General features: G+C 41.5%; 1 protein-coding gene across 2 annotated transcripts in view; it reads left to right on the top strand.

The window, feature by feature from the left end:
• The window catches only part of VPS53 (VPS53 subunit of GARP complex), a 151249-nt gene that overhangs the window by 94366 nt on the left and 37616 nt on the right, over nucleotides 1-19267 (top strand). For both annotated transcript variants that reach the window (XM_058560153.1, XM_058560152.1), the window contains exons 14-17: nucleotides 8429-8671; nucleotides 11346-11493; nucleotides 16797-16879; nucleotides 17821-17899. In XM_058560153.1, the coding sequence (XP_058416136.1) occupies nucleotides 8429-8671; nucleotides 11346-11493; nucleotides 16797-16879; nucleotides 17821-17899 (553 nt within the window). The remainder of the gene's footprint in view (nucleotides 1-8428; nucleotides 8672-11345; nucleotides 11494-16796; nucleotides 16880-17820; nucleotides 17900-19267) is intronic.

Raw genomic sequence — 19267 nt, 5'->3', positions numbered from 1 at the left:
TGGGCGCCTAGAGGAGGCCTCATAGCCTCAAGAACGCACTTATGAGAACGAGACTCACAGGGGGAGAACAGCAGCGGCTACGAGAAAGTTCTCAAAGGGAGTTCCCTGGGAAAGCAATTAGGTGCTGAAATCTAGTTATTTATTTTTTTTAATGCTCCTGTCATGGGTTAGCAAATTCTTGTTTCCAAACATGTTTCAGGGGTAAACCGTAAGATTAAGAAAATATTTCCAGTGGAATCACTACATGGAACATTATTATCCACCTATTTGATTTTATAGATGGCTTCTTTTTTCTTCCCCAATTACAAAATGCTTCATATTAAAATCCCAGAAAATGAACTTTGTAAAAGAGCTTCTACGTTAACAAAAACAACCTCTTCGCTGCTCCACTCACCCCCAGAAAAAGTTGCCTTGACGTTTTTTGCCTTGTAAAGCCACAGTTTTCCTCCTGCTCTCTATCTTTTGGGCTGTGTCCGCAGGCACACAGAGGGGCAGTAGTTACTATTGCCACTTAGTCTTTTGAAAGCACCCTGTCTTCTGCATTCAAAAAGTTTTCTCTCAAGAAGTTAATAAGACACCCCTGAGGGGCAGGAAAAAGGATCAGTTATTTGCCTGTTAGATTCACACGGGTCTTAGAACAGCCACCTGGATGACTACTTTTGGACATAGCCCCTTCTTCTCTTATCAACCCAAATTCTTATTTTTGAAAAGGCCTAAAAGCTATTGAGTCCAAAGTTTAAAGTGCATGTCTGAGATAACCATGTACTTTCCCAAACCCTATCTAGTCTGAAGAGTCATTTTTCTGAATTATTGTAATTCTGGTATCTACTCTTTTCACATGGACTTGATTCATTTGAAGTATTCTCATTGTTCATGATACTTTGGGCAAAAAGCCAGACCTCCCTTCCTTAGGGACTCTCCATTTCTCTATGAAAAATGAAGTGCTGGCCACTCTTCCTGCCGTTTGGCCTCACTAGGATGTTTCCACAGCACTATGGAAGCAGCGGAAACTACTCGGAGGAGAACTGCGTAGGTTGTGCCGTTGTCGCTCCAGAATAAGCAGCAAAACCTTGAAGTAGAAAATAGAGTTCAAGAAATCCATTTCCTCATCTGTAGGAGAGAATCAGACAAAATAATGCCTGAAGCAGTGGTTATTAACCTTATTTGAGTCATAGATCCCTTTGAGAACCTAATGAAAGCCTTAGACCCTCTTGCCAAAAAAAATCCATATAAACCCACACACTATTTAAGTATAACTTCAGGGGGTTCTACAAAGCCCTTCCTCCCTTAAGTCCTAAGGCTGAGGAAGAAACTCAGGTGGGGACTGATTTTGTACAAATTATTACACTTGTTGTAGCTCTGACTCAAAAAATCTGCAAGAGAGGAAAATCTTAGACTATTCACAAACTCCCAGATGACAGAGACCCAACATAGTGTAGTGGAAAGAGCGTGGGCCTGGATGCCAGACAGACCTGGATTTGAGTCAGAGCTCTGCAGTCACCAGCCTGGGACCTCGAGCAGGGTACTTAACTTCTCTGAGTTTGCTTTATCCTCTCTACAGTGAAGTTCATAATGCACCCCTCACAGGATTAGTGGTGAGGATGAAAAGAGATGATGTGTTGGCACTTGGCACAAGTAAACAGTGCTCAGGAACTCTGCCTGCCCTGCCCTCCCTATGATCTTGTTCCCGACTCAGGCGTCTGGGTGGCCTGATCAGTGTGGCCAGCTTTCTGTTGGGCCTGGTATGGGGTTGACCCTCTCATCTCCCCAGCCTCCCACCCTCTCATCTCCCCAGCCTCCCACCCTCTCATCTCCCCAGGGAAAGTTCTGGTAGCACCTGACCCAGCCAAAAGCCAAATAGCGGTAGGAGGACTGCAGTACCCACGGAGGAGGCAGGAAGTGAAGATGTCCCTGAAGCCACCTCTTTAGTAGGTCGGGCTAAGCTGTCCTTGCGTGCTTTAAGCGGCTTTCTCAATTTTTATGTTCTAGGAGGAAGTTAGCATATCTTCTCCTCTTGGGAATGTAGTGATTTTCTGTGGCTGACTCTTACAGAAGAGATGTCTCTACATCGGCGCTTTCTTTACTCCATTGGGTGACATTCTCAGTCAGAGAAATTATTAGTGACTCCATTTCTGCCCATTCTCCTGAGTTCCCTATAATAACTTTTGTTGAAGTAGAACCCCCCTCCCAGCTTCGTCAAGTCTAGAGTCTCTCTGTAAACTAATTTCGTTTGTTGTTTATTTTGAATTACTTTCAAACTTTTGGAAGAGTTACGAGAATTGTACATAGAGCTCCTGTATATCCTTCACTCAGACTCCTCAGTTAACAGTTATCTCTCTCTCCTCTCTCACATATACACTCACATATATATGCACATAAACATTTTCTCTGAGTTGAATTTTTAAATCACAGGCAAGATGCCCCATTACTCCTTAATACTACTTCAATGTGTTTCTTATAAATAAGGACACAATCTACTTAACCACAATTTGTTGTGGGTGCCATCGAGTCGATTGCGACTCTTAGTGACTCTGTGTACAGCAGAGGGGAACCCTGCCTGACCTTTTTGTGCCATCCTCTCACCTTCTGGTGATATATCAGACAATGCTCCACTGCTATTAATAGGGTTTTCATGGCCAGTTTTTTCAGGAGTGGCCAGGTCCTTCTTCCTAGTCTGTCCTAGTCTGTCAGCTCTGCCGAAATCTGTCTACCATGGGTAAGCCTGCTGGTATTTGAAATACGGATGGCATAGCTTTCAGCATCATAGCAATATACAGCCACCACAGTATGACAACTGACAGACGGGTGGTGTGGTTCCCTGACTTGGAAACAAACCTGGGCCCCGGCGGTATGAGTGCCGAATTTTAACCACTAGACCACCAGGGCTGGCTCATAACCACAGTGCAACCATCAAAACCAGGAAATTAACATTGATACAATATTACCATTTAATCCATAGACCCTATTCTATCTTACCAGTTTATCCCAATCATCCTTTTTATAGATCTAGAATCCATTCCAGGTTGCATTTATTTGTCATACTCTTTGATCTCCTTCAATCCAGACGAATGACTCATTCTTGCTGTATCTTTCATGACCTTGAAATTTTGCAGAGTACAGGCCAGTCACTTTGTGGAATGTCCCTCAGTCCAGATTTGACTGCTGTTTCCTCATGATTTATGCAGAAGTGGTGCTGTGTTCTTGTCAGTAATTCATACCAGGAGGCACGCAGTGTCAGTTTGTCCCACAGCTTGTGGAGTTCATTTTTATTACTCGATTTAGACAGTGTCTGCTAGGTTTCTCTATTTATTAATAAGTAACTAATAAGTGTTGGGAGAAACCTTGAAACCATATAAATAGCCAATAGCCTTTTTCTCATCTTTTGCCTACTTATTTTACCACCCAATGATGATACTTGCCTGGATCATTTATTACTAAGATAGTTGCCAAATGATGATTTTTCTGATTCCATCATTTCTTCTGCATTTATTAGTTGGCATTATATTTTATGAAAAAGCTTTCTCTTGTTCCTATTTATTTATATCACCATGGACTTGTGGATTCCTGTTTTATTCAATGGATTAAAGCCATTACTATCTTTTTTTTTTTAGCTTTATGTTGGAATAAATTTAGGCCTATAGAAAAATTCCAAAAATAGTACAGATTTCCCATATTCTCTTCTCCCACATTCCCCTAATGTTAACTTCTTACGTAACCATAGTGCAATTATCAAACCAGCAAGTTAACCTTGGTACAATACTCTTTGGTAAACTCTAGACCTTGTTTGGATTTCACCAGTTTCTCCACCAATGTCTTTTCTCTTCCAGGATCCATCATTATTTATTTTAATGCTCAAATTGTCCCTAATTTGGCCATTGGAACCCCTTTAAGCTGGTTTTTTCATCTTTTTTGCATGCCCCTATCATTTTTTGAGCGCTTCCTTTCTGGCACAACAAAATATGCCAGACTCATCTTGTACTTTCCTACCTCAGCCCTGGAGTCATCCATTTTTCCAGGATCCCTTGATACTAAGTTCTCAGCATCCAGTATGTTTGTTACTGCTTGAGTGTCATACTTGTAGGTCCTCTCAGCTGAGAGAGCTAAGAAATATTTACTATATCTACTTTTATACCTGTTTATATATTAAAACCTGTGAGTTTATGCTGATACTTCCAATTCTAATTTAATACCATGGGGTTTGTATTAGCCTCCCCCTTTCCATGTCTGTAACTACTTTCTACAGCAGTGAGAAACTTGGCTCCCAGTATCCTCCATGTATTTAGTTATTTGCTCCGTTTACCTGTGTGTAACCCATCTCCCAGTTGTGCTCAAGCCAAACCTGGGCTCCCCAACCCCACTGGCCACACCAGAGCCAAATCCTTGGCCCCAACCAAAGGGAGGGGAAGGGATGCAAATTAGTTTGAGTACCCTTGAATTAACAAGTTTCTGTAACTTCCTGGGGATCTTAAGCGGCTTTGCCCACGTTCACCTCCTTGCCAACTTTTTCTGACTACCGTCTTCCTCTCCCAGCGCCATCACTACTTTACTTGCCAATTAGAATACTGTTTCTATGAATGCAGACTGCAGAGCCACCAGAAGAAACTGCCTTGGTCATTCATAGATAAGCTTCGTCTGCAGTGTGGTTTTTCTTCTCTTCATGTTTTTATCTTTCCATCTACTGATACCACTCTGCAATAGTCTTTATTCTTATGTTATTTTATCAGTGGGACTCCCAGCAGTATTTCACAGGGCCCTGTGAAATGCTTATACAGTTCTTGGGCAAAAAGCTCAGGCTACAGGGAAGAGGGTAAAAGATACCATCCACATCCATGACATGTTTCTTTAAGCTGGAGAGAAAGTAAATAAAAGCAATAATCGTAATATCATATATCTGTATAGTGCTTTACAGTTTTGAAATCAAAGCATGGTATAGTGGATAGAGCTGGGCTTCAGAGTCAGTCAGACCCAAGTTCAAGTTCCACCTCCAATAAATTCTATGACCTAGGGCAAATTGTATTCTTCTTAGCCTCAGTTTCTTCATTTATAAAATGGGGCTAATAATGCCTTCTACTCAGGGCTATTGTGAGGATTAAACGAGATTGTAGTTATAATGCACCCAGCACAGTGTCTAGTTTATAAGCTTATATCCTAGTGGGAAAGATAGACCAAAAAAAATTGTGGTACACAGCGTGAGGGGATAAAGGTATGAATATTTACTGTGGGAATACAGAGGAATGTATGGATCAAACTGCAGCTCAAACTTTTCTCAGTTTGTATCTTCCACTTCAGCCAAACCACTCTCCTCCTTCGCATCCTCTCTTCTTCACACTGTGTCCTGTGCTCACTTCTGACTCCCTGCCTTTATTCTTTCACCTGTATCTGCTGTGAAATTTTCTTTCTAGTTTCCTCTATTATTTCCGTTGTCTAAAACAAATTGTTAATATTGTCTGTACTGAAAAATTAGCATTTTATTGCTATCTTGAAATCTAAATATCAAAACTTCTAATGGGTAGATGCTGTGTCTTAGCCCCTACAGCACCTTGATCAGGATTTGGCCGTTTATGAACTCATTCTTGATTGTAATTGCTTTAGGGTATAAAAGGCGCCTCCTTGTGATTCCAGTCAACAGGTCAATATGCCACACATCCCTTTCTCCTTTAGTACTGTAAGAAGATCTTGCCAAATCTCAGGGTAGTGTTTGGTGCCTGAAAGAAATGATAACCTTTGCTTTTTTTTTTAGTTGAATTCATTTATATCTTATACTTGCGGCCCGCAGAGCAGTGCACATACTCAGTGCTCAGTCAGTAGTTGGTTGGATTGATCATCCGTACAAACTAAGAACCTTACCCATTCCTGTCGGAGTAACTTTTACTCTTCTATTCTGTGAAATGTTGATTACTCGTTTTCTAATGTCTTGTATGGCATAGAAGCATGCTGATGCAAAGAGTGGAAGGTGGAAGGGAGGGGAAGGTTACTCTGACTGGTTTATTTCTCATACGCACCAGGGAACAACGTCAAAAGTAACCTGGTAGACATTCTGCAAAATATGGAAGATCTTTGGAGTTTGTTTTTTAAGTGGAAATTTTCTTTATGTTCTATGATCATAATTAATTTATAACCTTACTCATCGGGTTGGCTCTGAAATAGGAGGTAGGTGAGTAAGCATCCTGACTTCAGCTTCTAGTGGATTTAGGTGAGTGGTTAAAGTAAAAACACTGCAGAGCTCTCGCCCCTGTTTTGGTTGGCACTATAGATTTGGAGATTAGGATCTCTTGCAAGAATACTCAAGTGGAAGCTTTTGCCTTCTGTTACATGCTGTCCTCCACTGCACCAGCCCCTGTCCCCCGTCCACCTCCCACCCGTCCATTCCCATCCCTTAGGAACAAAGTGTGGAGGTAGATCAGCTGGGTGTGTACATATTTGGCACCGACGTATTTGGGAGATTAGCTTCACCATGAGCGTGAGGAGTGGGCCTAGGCGGAGCAGAAGTAACATAAACATTATCCCAACTCGCAAGGATCTTAGGATAACATACCTGAAACAGAGAAGATTCTACTGCTATATAGCAAGCAGCTTTCACCTTTTTGTACCAACTTCACCTTATTAGAAGTGACTGGCTAGAGTGCTGTCTCAAGAAGGCTTCTGAAATTACACCAAAGATCAGTGAAAAAGAGAGCCATTATTGATGAGCATTGCCTGCTGTGAGCCCAGGGTGAGAGAAGGGCAGACGTTTCTTGAATATTTGACGTCCTGACACTGTATAGAAAAGTGTTAAAAACGTAAAGTGTCAGTGTGTTACAGATGACAGAAGTTGCAATTGAGCCAGAGGATTGATGTGAGTAGGAGTTGTCTGGGTGCTCCCTGAGCTGAGCTTGAAGGATGAGTAGAGAGGGGCAGGAGAGCATCTCGGCCAGGGGTGGCATCTGGGCAAAGGCACAGAGTCGGGGGTAGAGGTGGAGCAGGGGGCTGTTGAGGTGAGTCTGGTGGGAGAGTAGGGTCACTGTGGAGGAGAGGTGGGAGGTTAAATGGAAAGGCAAGCCAGGAGAGGCCATAAGGAATGGGGGTGGTGACCCTGGAGCTTTCCAAGGTCAACTGATGAGTTCCTTCTTTGCTGATCATTACCACAGACTCTAGCCTAGGCCTGAAGTTCTTTGAAGTTCTTTGAAGGCAGAGTGGCTACATCTGTATATAATAAACTTCCAATAACAAAAGCTCTTGAGTAAAATGTCAATTTTCTCCTATTCCTGCTAATTGATGCTATGTGTGGTTCTTGTCTTTTTCTTCTTGACTGTTGTGTAAATACATTTTAAAAGCACAGCTGGATTCCTGCAGCCTCAGACAGCAACCTAAAAAGATGCAAAATGTCTGGAGAGGTGGAGATCCCTTCCATTTCTCATACAGCACAACGGTGTGGGGAACAATTAATACAGTCCCGCCGGGTCCTAACTAGTGATGACTCAGTGTGACTGAGGCAAATTCAGTGATGTTTGAATGGGGAATGGGAAAAAAATTGCAACCATCATCACCACTGTGACCTGGGGCAAGCCTGGAGCTGTTCATGCCCTCTCTTCTCCCAAGATTTTTTACGCCTTTGATTCTGGAAGTTTTAAGAGAAAACTACATTAAAAGAGAAAGAAAGCATTAGAATATTTCTTTACAGTTTCTCTTTGTTTAGGCATCTATCTTATGGGCACACTTAGATTAATGATATCTAAATATTTGCTGACATCATAACCTTCTTGTGTTTTTAGGAGGCAGTAGGGTAGAGTGGTTAAAAGCATGAGGTTTGGAGCCAGGCTGCTTGGTTTTGAATCCTGGCTCCCACATTTTCTTGCTATATGACCTTGGACGAGGTCCTTAACTTTTCTGCACCTTGCTTTTTGAAAATGAGGATAGTACCTACTTCATAAGGTTATTTTGAAGATTAAGTGAAGTTCAATGAAATGACGCTTATAAAGCGCCAACGTAGTACCTGGTACATCATAAGTGTTCAGAAAATGATCACTATCATTATTTAGGATTTTCATTTGTGGAAAGGGGAGATGGTACTAAGATGGTAGTAGGACTAGTGCACAGACTTAAAAGGTGGATTCTAGGCTCTGCTCTGCCACTAAATTGTGTGACAAACTTTCTAGGCCTTAATATTTTTTATCTCTTAGAGGGTCCAGTAATGCCTTATCGCCCTCACAGGGGCTTGGGGTCAAATGTGATCATGAAATGCCTTGAAAAGTATAAAGCAGCACACAAATGCCAGATTTTATTGCTGCTGTTATTATAGGAGTGGTGGTGGTGGTTAATGATGGTATTGATAAAAATGGGTCCAATTTTAAATGTAAAAAGCATTAGGAATGAGTTACTCATGGCAGTGAAGCACATTTGCTTTATCTTTCTTGAAATAAAATAACATTTCAGGTTTTCTTCCTCCTAGAAATCTTGGAGAGCTGATAGATCGGTTTGTGGCCGACTTCAAAGCGCAGGGGCCACCTAAGCCCAACACTGATGAGGGGGGTGCTGTGCTTCCCAGCTGTGCTGACCTCTTTGTCTACTATAAGAAGTGCATGGTGCAGTGCTCTCAGCTCAGTACGGGGGAGCCAATGATCGCTCTGACCACCATTTTCCAGAAGTACCTCCGAGAATACGCCTGGAAAATCCTCTCTGGCAACCTGCCCAAGTGAGTCCTGTTCTTCCTGGTCTGAGTGGTGAAGTGAGTGGTGAAGTGAATATACCTAAATAAGAGACTCTTTAAGGAAATCCAGTCTGAAGTTGTTTACTGAACTGCTAAGAGTATCAAGGAAGAAAACACCCTTATTGAGTTCCCACGGGTCTGAGACTATTTCCTCTCTAATGAGATTCCACAGCTGATCAAGACCGTAAGAGGAAATGCCCACAATGGCCACCAGCATAGGTCAGATCTTACCACAGTGGACTCAAGGGAGTCAGTTCCATTATATCTGTATTTAATTTACATGACTTCAGCGATAGGTACTTGGCAAAAAGAGTGGGGTGGTGGTGGAAATAACTTTTAAACACAATGGGCAGTTTCATTCAGGTCCCATTCAATGAGAGTATGTCCTGGGATGAAAAGTAGAAAGGAGGCATGAATCTGCTTTTCCCTCAGTCTCATTATGTTCCAAAGTCTCTCTTATGGTGTGTGTACCTTTCTGTGTTGGTTAGAGTCTAACATTAAAAGATGTGATGGGATTCGAGGCGGGGGGGTTGTATAGCACAGCTCCTAATTATAGTGACTTAACTGTATTATTCTGGGGCATTAAAATATTGTTATATTGCTTATTACTTGAAAGAAATGGGTCGTTCAACTAGAGTGTTAGAGATGTTTTAGTTATATAGCGGTTTCGATTGTAATAGAATAATAATAGATCTAAAGTAATGCTTTGGAATTTAGTATTTATAAATCATCCTCATGGCTAAATTCAACAATTATGGAATTACTTTCTGTCATTGTCCCTAAAATGTGTCGTATATGGGAGTTTTACATTGTTTGGAGGAAAGAAAATAAAATTCATGTGCTCTACAATAGATTTGAAGTAACAGATATGTTTCACCAATGAGAATTTCTTTGACTATGATAAAAATTATTTTAAAAATTCTAATAACTTTTATCCTGATGATCAAAATAATACAAGACAGTTTAGAAAACACAGAAAAGCACAAAGATGAAAATAAAAGTCACCTATAATCTCACCACCCAGAGAAAACAAATTTAACTTTTTGGTATATATTTTTCTCTTCTTTATTTATATATATAATGTGATTATGTGCTTTTGTTTGTTTAACAGAATTGGGACTATACTGCTAATAGTTTTATACCTTGCTGCTCTCCCTTAATATCATCCTATCAGCATTGTTGCCTGTGTATTAGTCAGTGTCACAGCAGGAAACAAATGGTGCACTCAGCTGGGATATTGTTACTAAAGCGACTATTCACAGAAATGGGGGCAAGGTGAAAGGAACCAACAGAGGATTCTGAAGCATCCCAACACTAGTGGGTAATTGTTACCACCTTAAAACTCACTTGAGAGCTATGCTGTAGATGAAGGGCTGCCCCACAGTCATAGAGGGCCACAGTCACTGCCAGGACCACACTGAAGCAGGGAGAGCAGGAGGACTAGTTATTACTCAGACTTCTCTCTCCTCTACCTCTCCAACTTCCTGCTGCATCTCCTGTTGGCTGAACCCAACAGGAAGCCAGAGGGCCAGGGAGCCTGGGTGATAAGTCTCTAGAGGTCAGTCTCCCAAGCCATCGAGAAGGGAAGAGAAGAGCAGAGAATGGATCTGGGAGGCCAAGGCCAACAGAGATCAGTCAGCACTAATGACAGTAAATATTCATCAGAACACTTTTAATGATGCCATGATAATCCAACACACGGAAGAACCTCAGTTCACTTCTGAGGTTCTTATTGATCATTCTCTTAATTGCTCATTTAGCTTGGGGTCACTATTTTGGTATTTTAAATAGCAGAAAAAGCATCCTTGAACAGAAGTAGAACTACTGAGTCAAATAGTCTGAATATTTTTTTAAGCCCCTGAAATATACTCCAGAAAAGTTGCACAATTTAACGCTCCTAACTCATAGTGGAAGAGAGTGCCAGTGTTCTCACACCCTTATAAGTGCCAAAAATTAAGATGTTTTCAAATCTTTATTACCAGTAAGACTGGGCAGTGTTAGGGTTATTTTTTTCAAGGAGAAATTTCTCTTTTATTTTTAAGGTAAATGTCATTGAATTCTATCTTCTTTTGAAAAAAATTAGAATCTCACAGTTGAGGAAGCAGGAAGTTTTATAACTGCATTTTCACATTTTATGAACATATGATTAGATCAGTAGGAAGGGATGAGATGCTTTTTGGTTTCTTGAGGCAACCAGGGCTTTCTTTGGGCAGGAACCATGTTTTAACATTCACTTTTGAACCCTTCCACAAGCACAACATACAAATTTCCGTGCAGAATTTTCTTAACTGAGAGAAACAATTAGGGAACCAGCTTTTTCTACCGATGATCCTGAATGAGCTCTACAGATCAGGAAATTCCAAGCTAAGCAGAGAGGCCACTCAGCAGCCTTCTCTGTGAGTATCAGAGTCATCATAGTTAATAGGACTGATTACTGGCTCACTGTTGGAATCGTCTCTTCCTGTTTCTGGTGGTCAGAGAATTTAAACAGATGATAGTCAAGGTAAGGTCAATAGGAAAAGGACTCATTGTATGCGGATTTGTTTGGGTCATGTCCAGGCTTTCCTTCCCCCTTTTCTTTGTCTTAAGATGTGCAGTTTCCAGTTCAGGAAGCAAATGAGAAGTCCCAGCCTGACTAGTTCCTGTTCCTCTTCCTCAGAACCACAAGCAGCAGTGGAGGGCTGACCATCAGCAGCCTCCTCAAGGAAAAGGAGGGCTCAGAAGTAGCCAAGTTCACTCTAGAGGAGCTCTGCCTCATCTGCAGCATCCTGAGCACAGCAGAGTACTGTCTGGCCACCACCCAGCAGGTGAGCCGCCCTGGCTGCCCACTCACCACCTCCTTTTCCTGAACCATCTGGGCCACCTAGCTCAGTAGCTAAGAGTATGGGTCCTAACAAGGCCACATACAACCTTGGGCAGACCGGTTGGCCTCCCATAGAGGAAAACTGGCTGGCCAGCCAGAAGACGGCCCAGGCAGCCATCTTATAAAAGGGCCTTGTTAAAAGGAGCCTGGGCAAGAAATATGACTGATCTCCTCCCCAGAGTTCTGTAAGCCACTCAAAGGGCATGCCCTCCTGAACATAGGTCAGTAGCATCGTCTCCTGTATGAGGAAAGCAGTGACAAACTTAATGGTACTAGGACCCAGCCTTTGGTAGTGATGAGTCACAACCAGTTATTCCATTCTCAGAAGTGTTACTAGGCTAAGCAAAATCCTTTGGGCTTTTAGGTATCTCCTGAAATTTACGTAGCATTCTCAATCTGCCTTGTTTGGATCCTAACCAATCCTAACCATTGTTTGGATGCTGACGTCCAGGAACTGGGAAGCAGGAAAGAGGGATGCCTCTACTGGATCTCCCCATTAGCAGAAGGAAGACCCAGAATAATTTTTCATTCAGCCTTAGATGTGGGATTAGAAGTTCCTTTTCACATTTGGTCTGGAATTCACCTAAGGCCAAGAGAAAGAAAATAATTGGCGAAGGTTCTGTTCTTCCCCCTTTTTTTTTGGTTTATATTTACACATGTCTAGATCATAGGAAAGCAGTCATAAATTATGGTTCAGACAGTACAGCTTGGAGCACCTGTGAGCCAGAGCAAGAATACAGGAAGCCAAATAAAAAGTATTCCCCCCAAAACTTCACAGTTGCAGTTAAGCTAGCCAGAGGTGGAGGCAACAGCATGCTCTGCTTGGGGTCGTGGTCACATGAGTCATACAGGGAATGAGCTATAAAGGTTTGGCCTTGAAGCCAGAGACAGCAAACCATTTAGCCCCAAGAACTCCCAGAGCAGGACAACAATATCTCTGAGGACCTCCAAGCCAGAGTTCTTTGATGAGGAAACACTGTTTAACTATTTTGTGTGTGTGCAGAAAGAGAAAGACACAGAAACATATAAATATAGTATTTTAAAAGTAAAATAACAGTGGTACCAAAAAAAAAAAAAGACTAAAAATAATGACCGAATCCTATCACCCTCAAATAATCATATTAGCAATTTTGAGTTTTTTCTTTCCATCGTTTTTCATCGACATACTTTTATATGCTGTAATCTTAACTGAATTCACTTTCATATCCTTTTGCTGTTGATAACATCATAGCATCAGCATTTGTCCTGTTGCTACAATGTCTTTGTAGCAACGTCATCATTATGGCTATATAATATTCCATTAAGGGACTGTATCATAAATTATTTATCAGTATCCTTGATAATTCTTTATCCTGCTTCAAGTTTTTGCTTTTATAAGTAATCCTACAAAGAACATTTAATATGTTTTGCATTATTTTTCTAGAACAGATTCTTAGGAGTTCTAGAAGTATTAGTAGATCAGAGACCATTTTGATGACTCATGGTAGATGTAGCCAATTTTTTGTTATTTAGTGAAAATTATTTTTACTGATTATGAAAGTAAATATTCTTAGCACCTATATTGTGATCTCTAAATATCATTTTCCACTAAAAGGAACCAGAGATTCCTAGAGAAATGACTAATTCCAAGTCTGGGGGAGGAAATGTACAGGTGGAGCCTGGAACATCATGTCATACAAAAAGCAAGAAAGATATCAAAGACTGTGAGATCATTTCAGAAGGATTCAGGAGCTGTAGAAGGTTTATTATACAAAAAGATTTTATGTCCAAGTCCTAACCCCCAGTACCTGTAAATGTGATCTTATTTGGAAATACAGTTATGTGCCTCATAAGGACATTTCAGTCAATGGCAGATCATATATACGACAGTGGTCCCATAAGATTAGTGCCATATAGCCTAGGTAGGTAGTAGGCTATAACATCTAGGTTTGTATAAGTACACTCTGTGATGTTCGCACAATGACGAAATCACCTAATGACACATTTCTCAGAATGTGTCCCCATTGTTAAGCAACACATGACTGTAGGGTCTTTGAAGATGTAATTAAGTAAGGATCTCAAGAGGAGATCATCTTGTACTTAGGGTGAGCCCTAAATCCAATAACTAGTGTCCTTAGAAAGGAGAGGGAGATTTCGACCCAGGGAATAAGGCCGTGTGAGGATGGAGGCAGAGATTGGAGTCATGCGTCTACAAGCTAAGGAACACCAAGGATTGCCAGCAACATCCAGAAGATAGAAGAAAGACATGGAACAGTTTCTCCCTCAGAACCTCCAGAGGGAACCAACCCTGCTAACACCTTGATTTCAGACTTCTGGCCTCCAGAACTGTGAGAGAATGCATTTCTGTTTTAAGCCACCAAGTTTGTAGTAGTCACGCACTGCATGAGGGCGTTTCAGTCAACGACAGACTGCATATATGACAGTGGTCCCATAAGATTAGTACAATATAGCCTAGGTGTGTAGTAGGCTACACCATCTAGATTTGTGTAAGTACACTCTGTGATGTTTGCACCACAAAATTGCCTAATGACGTGTTTGTTAGAAAGTATTCCTGTCATTAAGTGATGCATGCCTATGATCTGTTACGCAGCTGTAGGAAACTAGTACAGGAGCCAACCTGAATAAGCTCTACTGGTCAAAGATGGGACATACAAACATCAGTAAGAATATTAACTATAGTGGATTGAAAACATCAAATATGTTTAAATCCATTTGGTTATAATGATTTTTTTAAATTCAGTTATCACCTTTGACGATACTAAGGAACCACTGGTATGAATCGAATACTGGTAAATAAAGGGAAAGGTCTTATACTGCCTTTCCTATCTGACTCGTACCTCAGGATAACCAAACCATTGACAATGAGAAGTATCTCTTTATAGCAGAATTTTTGCTAATAAATGAAGAAGAAAAGATAGAATATCATTCTTTTATACCTCCTAATGGAATAATGGATCAGAGCAGTGACCCTCAATGGCTGCTAACGTTACAAAAAGAGAGACAAGCAAACATGCATCTCCTGATAGAAGCAGTGTGCTCCATCGTGAAGTAGTGTTCTAACAAAAAAAGGAACCTGAACCTAATCAAGCTTCTACATCAAACTACGATTTACAGGAAATACAAGGAACAGAGGAACATGTTGTACCTTGTGGATACAATCAACAAAATCAAAACTGTGGGAAAATCTCCAGTGCAAACAACCCAGTTTCGTTAAGAAAAAATTGCAGGGGTGATGGGGCGTGAGAAGAAATGGAGGGAGAAACCAAAGAGACTTAAGAATCCAAGCAATGAAGAATTAGAAAATAGAATTTAAAAAACAATGCCACTAATGTATCAATATTGGTTCACTAATTGTAACACTTTTACACTTAACACTTGCATAGGGTGATCCATTTACTTGTTCTTTATGAAGCGCTTATTATGTACCAGGCACTGTATTTGGTGTTAACTAACCGTGGTGAACAAAGTTTCTGTCTGTCATGGAACTTAGACTAATGGGGGAGCCAGATAAATAAGTAAGCCAAGATGTAACTTCAGTTCTGTAGTAAGTGCTAGGAAGGAAACAAATATTGCAGTGCTAGTTGGGGAGTTGCCTACTGAAGTAGTGGCAAGTGGTCAAGGAGGGCCTCTCTGAGGAGGTGCTATTGAAGCAGAGGCCTGAGGGGTGGGAAGGAGACTGCCACGTGAGGAGCTTGGAGGGGTTGGGAGCTGGGGGACAGCAGAGCAAGGATGCTGGTTAGGAGGAGTGAGCAGGGAGTGTCTGAGGGAGAGGAAGTAGGACGTGTGAAGTGTGAGAGGGAAAAGACCTTGGTGTCTCCAGGACTTGAACCTGTCAGTATAACAAGCCAAGCAGGCAAGGGGCAAAGCAAGATGTGGGCCTGAGAGCTAGACAGGACCCAAGTCATGGTTAGAAGTTTGGATTTTATTTTCAGTGTAATAGGAAGAGGCTGTGGAAGAGTTTAAGCATTGTAAGCCTGTGCTGTAATTTGTTTCATCAATCCCTTTTAAATATACATGTAGGGCTGGCCCTGTGGCTTAGCGGTTAGGCGCACGCGCTATGCTGCTGGCGACCCGGGTTCAGATCCCGGGTGCGCGCCGACGCACCGCTTCTCTGGCCACGCTGAGGCCGCGTCCCACATACAGCAACTAGAAGGATGTGCAGCTATGACATACAACTATCTACTGGGGCTTTGGGGGGAAATAAATAAATAAATAAAATTATAAAAATATATATATATATACATGTAGATTGTTTCCAGTTTTTCAATAATATAAACAGCACTAGAATGTGAGCTTTATGAGAACAGAATCTTATCTGTTTTGTTCACTGAGTAACTGCCTTACTCTGTTACAGAGCCTGGTACAAAATAGGCTTCAGTAAATACTGGTTGAATTAATGAATGCTGCAAAGAATACTTGCATATCTTTGTACATTGTTCTCATTATTTCATTGAAATGCTTTTCTAGATTTGAAATTGCTGACTTAAATTTTATTTAAGTATATTTAAATTTTTGCTTTTTAAATAAGTCGTCTTCCAAAAAGTTTACGCTAATTTATACACCCCTAAGAGCATTTTTAAATTTAAGACAAATGAGTGTGTGTGATAAATGGGTTTGGGAGTGCTAGATTAATCAATTCCCCGGTGTTTGGAGATATTTAGAATTCCTGGTCAGTAGTATTTTTCTTTGAGGCAGCTGGGAGCATGGCCAGTGTTTCTCTCCTAGGCTATAGGCCGATGAAGGCAGAGACTGTTTCTTTTGTTTACCTCAGTATCCCCAACACCTTAACACAGTGGGTGGCCCATAGTAGCACTCAGTGAATACTTGAGCTGATTTTACTGCCATCCACCATCAGAGGCTTCCAATGTTGGTGAGCAAGCCTGAAGTTCACTGTGTAGGGAGTATCCTAAAAATCAGGGTCTTTTTAAAATTAGTGAAATGAATTGTCACTGTGTCATAAGAAACAAGTATAGCCCAGTGCTAAAGGGCCCAGGTTCTGGAGGAAGTTTGATTCTCGGCCCTACCACTTACTATCTTGGATAGGTCCCTCCTCCATTGTCTCATATGTAAAATGGGGATAATAATAGAATCTTCCTCAAAGGGTTGTGAGAATTAAATGAGTCAATACATGAAAAGTGCCTAGAATTGTACCTGAATCATCAAACGCAGTAAATGTTAAGTGTTATTATTATGGCACACCTTTGGGTAATGATTAAATATGTTTTTTTCTCTCTTATTTTCTAATAGCTAGAAGAAAAACTCAAAGAAAAAGTCGATGTAAGCCTGATTGAACGAATCAATCTGACTGGAGAAATGGACACGTTCAGCACGTACGTACCTTGCACGTGTTTGCTCAAAGCCTACCCTTTAACCTTCACAAAGCAGCATGTCTCAGGCTGTTGGCTTTAGGTCACTACAGAACCTAAGAGGTTTCCAGGACCTTCTATTAGATCAGGATTATTCTCCACTAGCCACTAAGAAGCATTAGAAGTTGGTGCAGCGCCTGCCATTCTGCCTCCTCAGATGCAGTTGTTTTTAGTGTATGGGGTCTTTATTGTTGCACTGCCTAGAACAAGAGAAGAAATCCTCCCTTGGCCATCCCTGTAGGAAGGGCAGGTCCAAGGCCTGCCTTCTATCTGCCCCCTTAAATCCACAGAGGGCCAGCCCCACTTGCAGTGTTTTAGAATATAAAGTGTAAGCAGCCTGTTTTTAGCGATGTCGGGGGTGGGAGGAGGGTGTGTGTTTGGAGTGGGAGGGGGTCTGTCCAAGAAGTTCAAACTGTAAAGTCTTCTTGATGTTACCTTGTAGTGTTTATGTATTTTTATTGTGGTCATTAAATGAGATTGGGATAAGCTGAGCTTCAGCTTTCACGTCAAGCACTTACTGACGAAAAATCAAAATTCTCAGGTCATTTCCTCTCCTTTTCTCAACTTTTTTTTTCACAAGTCCTGATTTAAACATTCTGGGCAAGCAGGTACTTTTGGAGGAGGAAGCAAAGAGGGATTCTGGGCGTGGTGCTTAGGGAGACTAGCCATGGAATTTTGTCTTGAGTGGAGACACACCCAAATAAGACCAGGACATGCAGCAGGAATGAAGAAAAGCCAAAACGCTCCTCATTGCCATTAATTCCTTTTGAAATAAAATGAGCTTTTCTGATGAAATGATGAATCTAATTTTTACGCAGGTGCCTAAAACCTTTGGAAGGGGCTGTATCGGTCATTCAAAAAGTCAGTTTTTTAAGTGGTGACCACAGTGTTTGTCTGATTTGCAGTGTCATCTCTAGCAGCATTCAGTTGCTGGTGCAGGATCTGGATGCCGCCTGCGATCCTGCCCTGACTGCCATGAGCAAGGTAAGGTTTTAGGAAGTGGCTTCTTCCTGGACTTCCAAGAGTGACCCCAGATGGTTTCTATCAGCCCTTGCCTGTCGCTTCTTCAGGGCTTGAAGTATCAGCTGGGAGGAGAATGGAAGACCTCCAGGAGTTTCCTGAAGCGCTCAGTGTATCTTGCACCTTAGGTCAATTGCTTGTGCTTTGAGAATGAGACAGGGAGCAGGTGTGTTGGGTAAGTCTAAAGGAGGTGTTGTCTTTGATTAGCATCTGACACCTGCTGAAAACCTTAATGTGGTCTTGCCAGAGTGGGTGTTTTTGTCAGTGCTTACAGTAGTAACTTCTGACTCATCTTCATTCTTGCCCACTGAGAGGGTTTTTTGACTCTTTCTGACTTGTGGTGCCAATGCAGGATTATATGATCAGATTGTGGACCCCGGTTTTCTAATATCATGATGGCCCATCAGTCCCCTCCTTTGGCACTTGCCACATGCTGCCTTCTGTTGCTATTTGGCTTTTATGTGCCTGTGTGTTTTCTTCTCAAAAGAATGTAAATTCCTTAAGTGCATAGACCATGTAGAATATAGAAGACTCTTATGTTAGTTGGAAATAGGCAGTTCTTTATTGATTTCTAAACCAAATAACATGAAGCTGCCCACTCTAGAAGCTTCTAGAGCAGAGGTCAGCAAACTACAGCCTGTGGGCCAAATCTGGCCCACTGCCTGTTTTTGTAAATAAAGTTTTATTGGAACACAGCCGTGTTCTTTCATTTATATATTATCTATGAGTGCTTTTGTGCTACAATGGTAGAATTAAGTAATTGTAACTGAGACCGTATGGCTCGCAAAGCCTAAAATATTTACTATCTGGCCCTTTACAGAAAAAGTTTACCAATGCCTGTTCTAGGGTCATAGACTCTTGTGGCATCCTTACAAATTCTGGAGAAAAACTTCTCTGGGGCATAGTGGCCAGTAGCAGAGTATAGTGGAAAGAACCACTGGCCTTGGAGTCAGATACACCTAACTTTTCTCCTTTTTCCTTTGGAGGTGTTGAGCAAATGACTTAACTTCTCTGGGCCCAAGTTACCTCGTTGGTATGTGAACTGGGGATACCTGCCTCCCAGGGTGTTGTGAGGGTGGAGCATGTGGAGAGTGCCTGGCCTGGCGCCAATAAATGCAGGTCCTCTTTCCCTCTTGTCAGGAGAAGGGGCCATGCCACCAGGTTGTGTAAGCAGACATTTGGTCTGAATTTGGTTTTGTAGTAGATTGTAAATATTTAACAAAAATAGGATTAAAACCAAAACTTAAGCATCAGGATTTTATGAAGCTAAGTGGGGAGTCCTGAGTAGCTGATGTCACAAAGTTTCTATTCAAAAGGCCGATCGTTTTGCCA

Source organism: Diceros bicornis, chromosome 18 (assembly GCF_020826845.1).
Source record: "Diceros bicornis minor isolate mBicDic1 chromosome 18, mDicBic1.mat.cur, whole genome shotgun sequence".
NCBI lineage: Eukaryota > Metazoa > Chordata > Mammalia > Perissodactyla > Rhinocerotidae > Diceros > Diceros bicornis.
The sequence above is the reverse complement of the archived record's forward strand: the minus strand, read 5'-3'. Positions and strand labels throughout refer to the sequence as shown.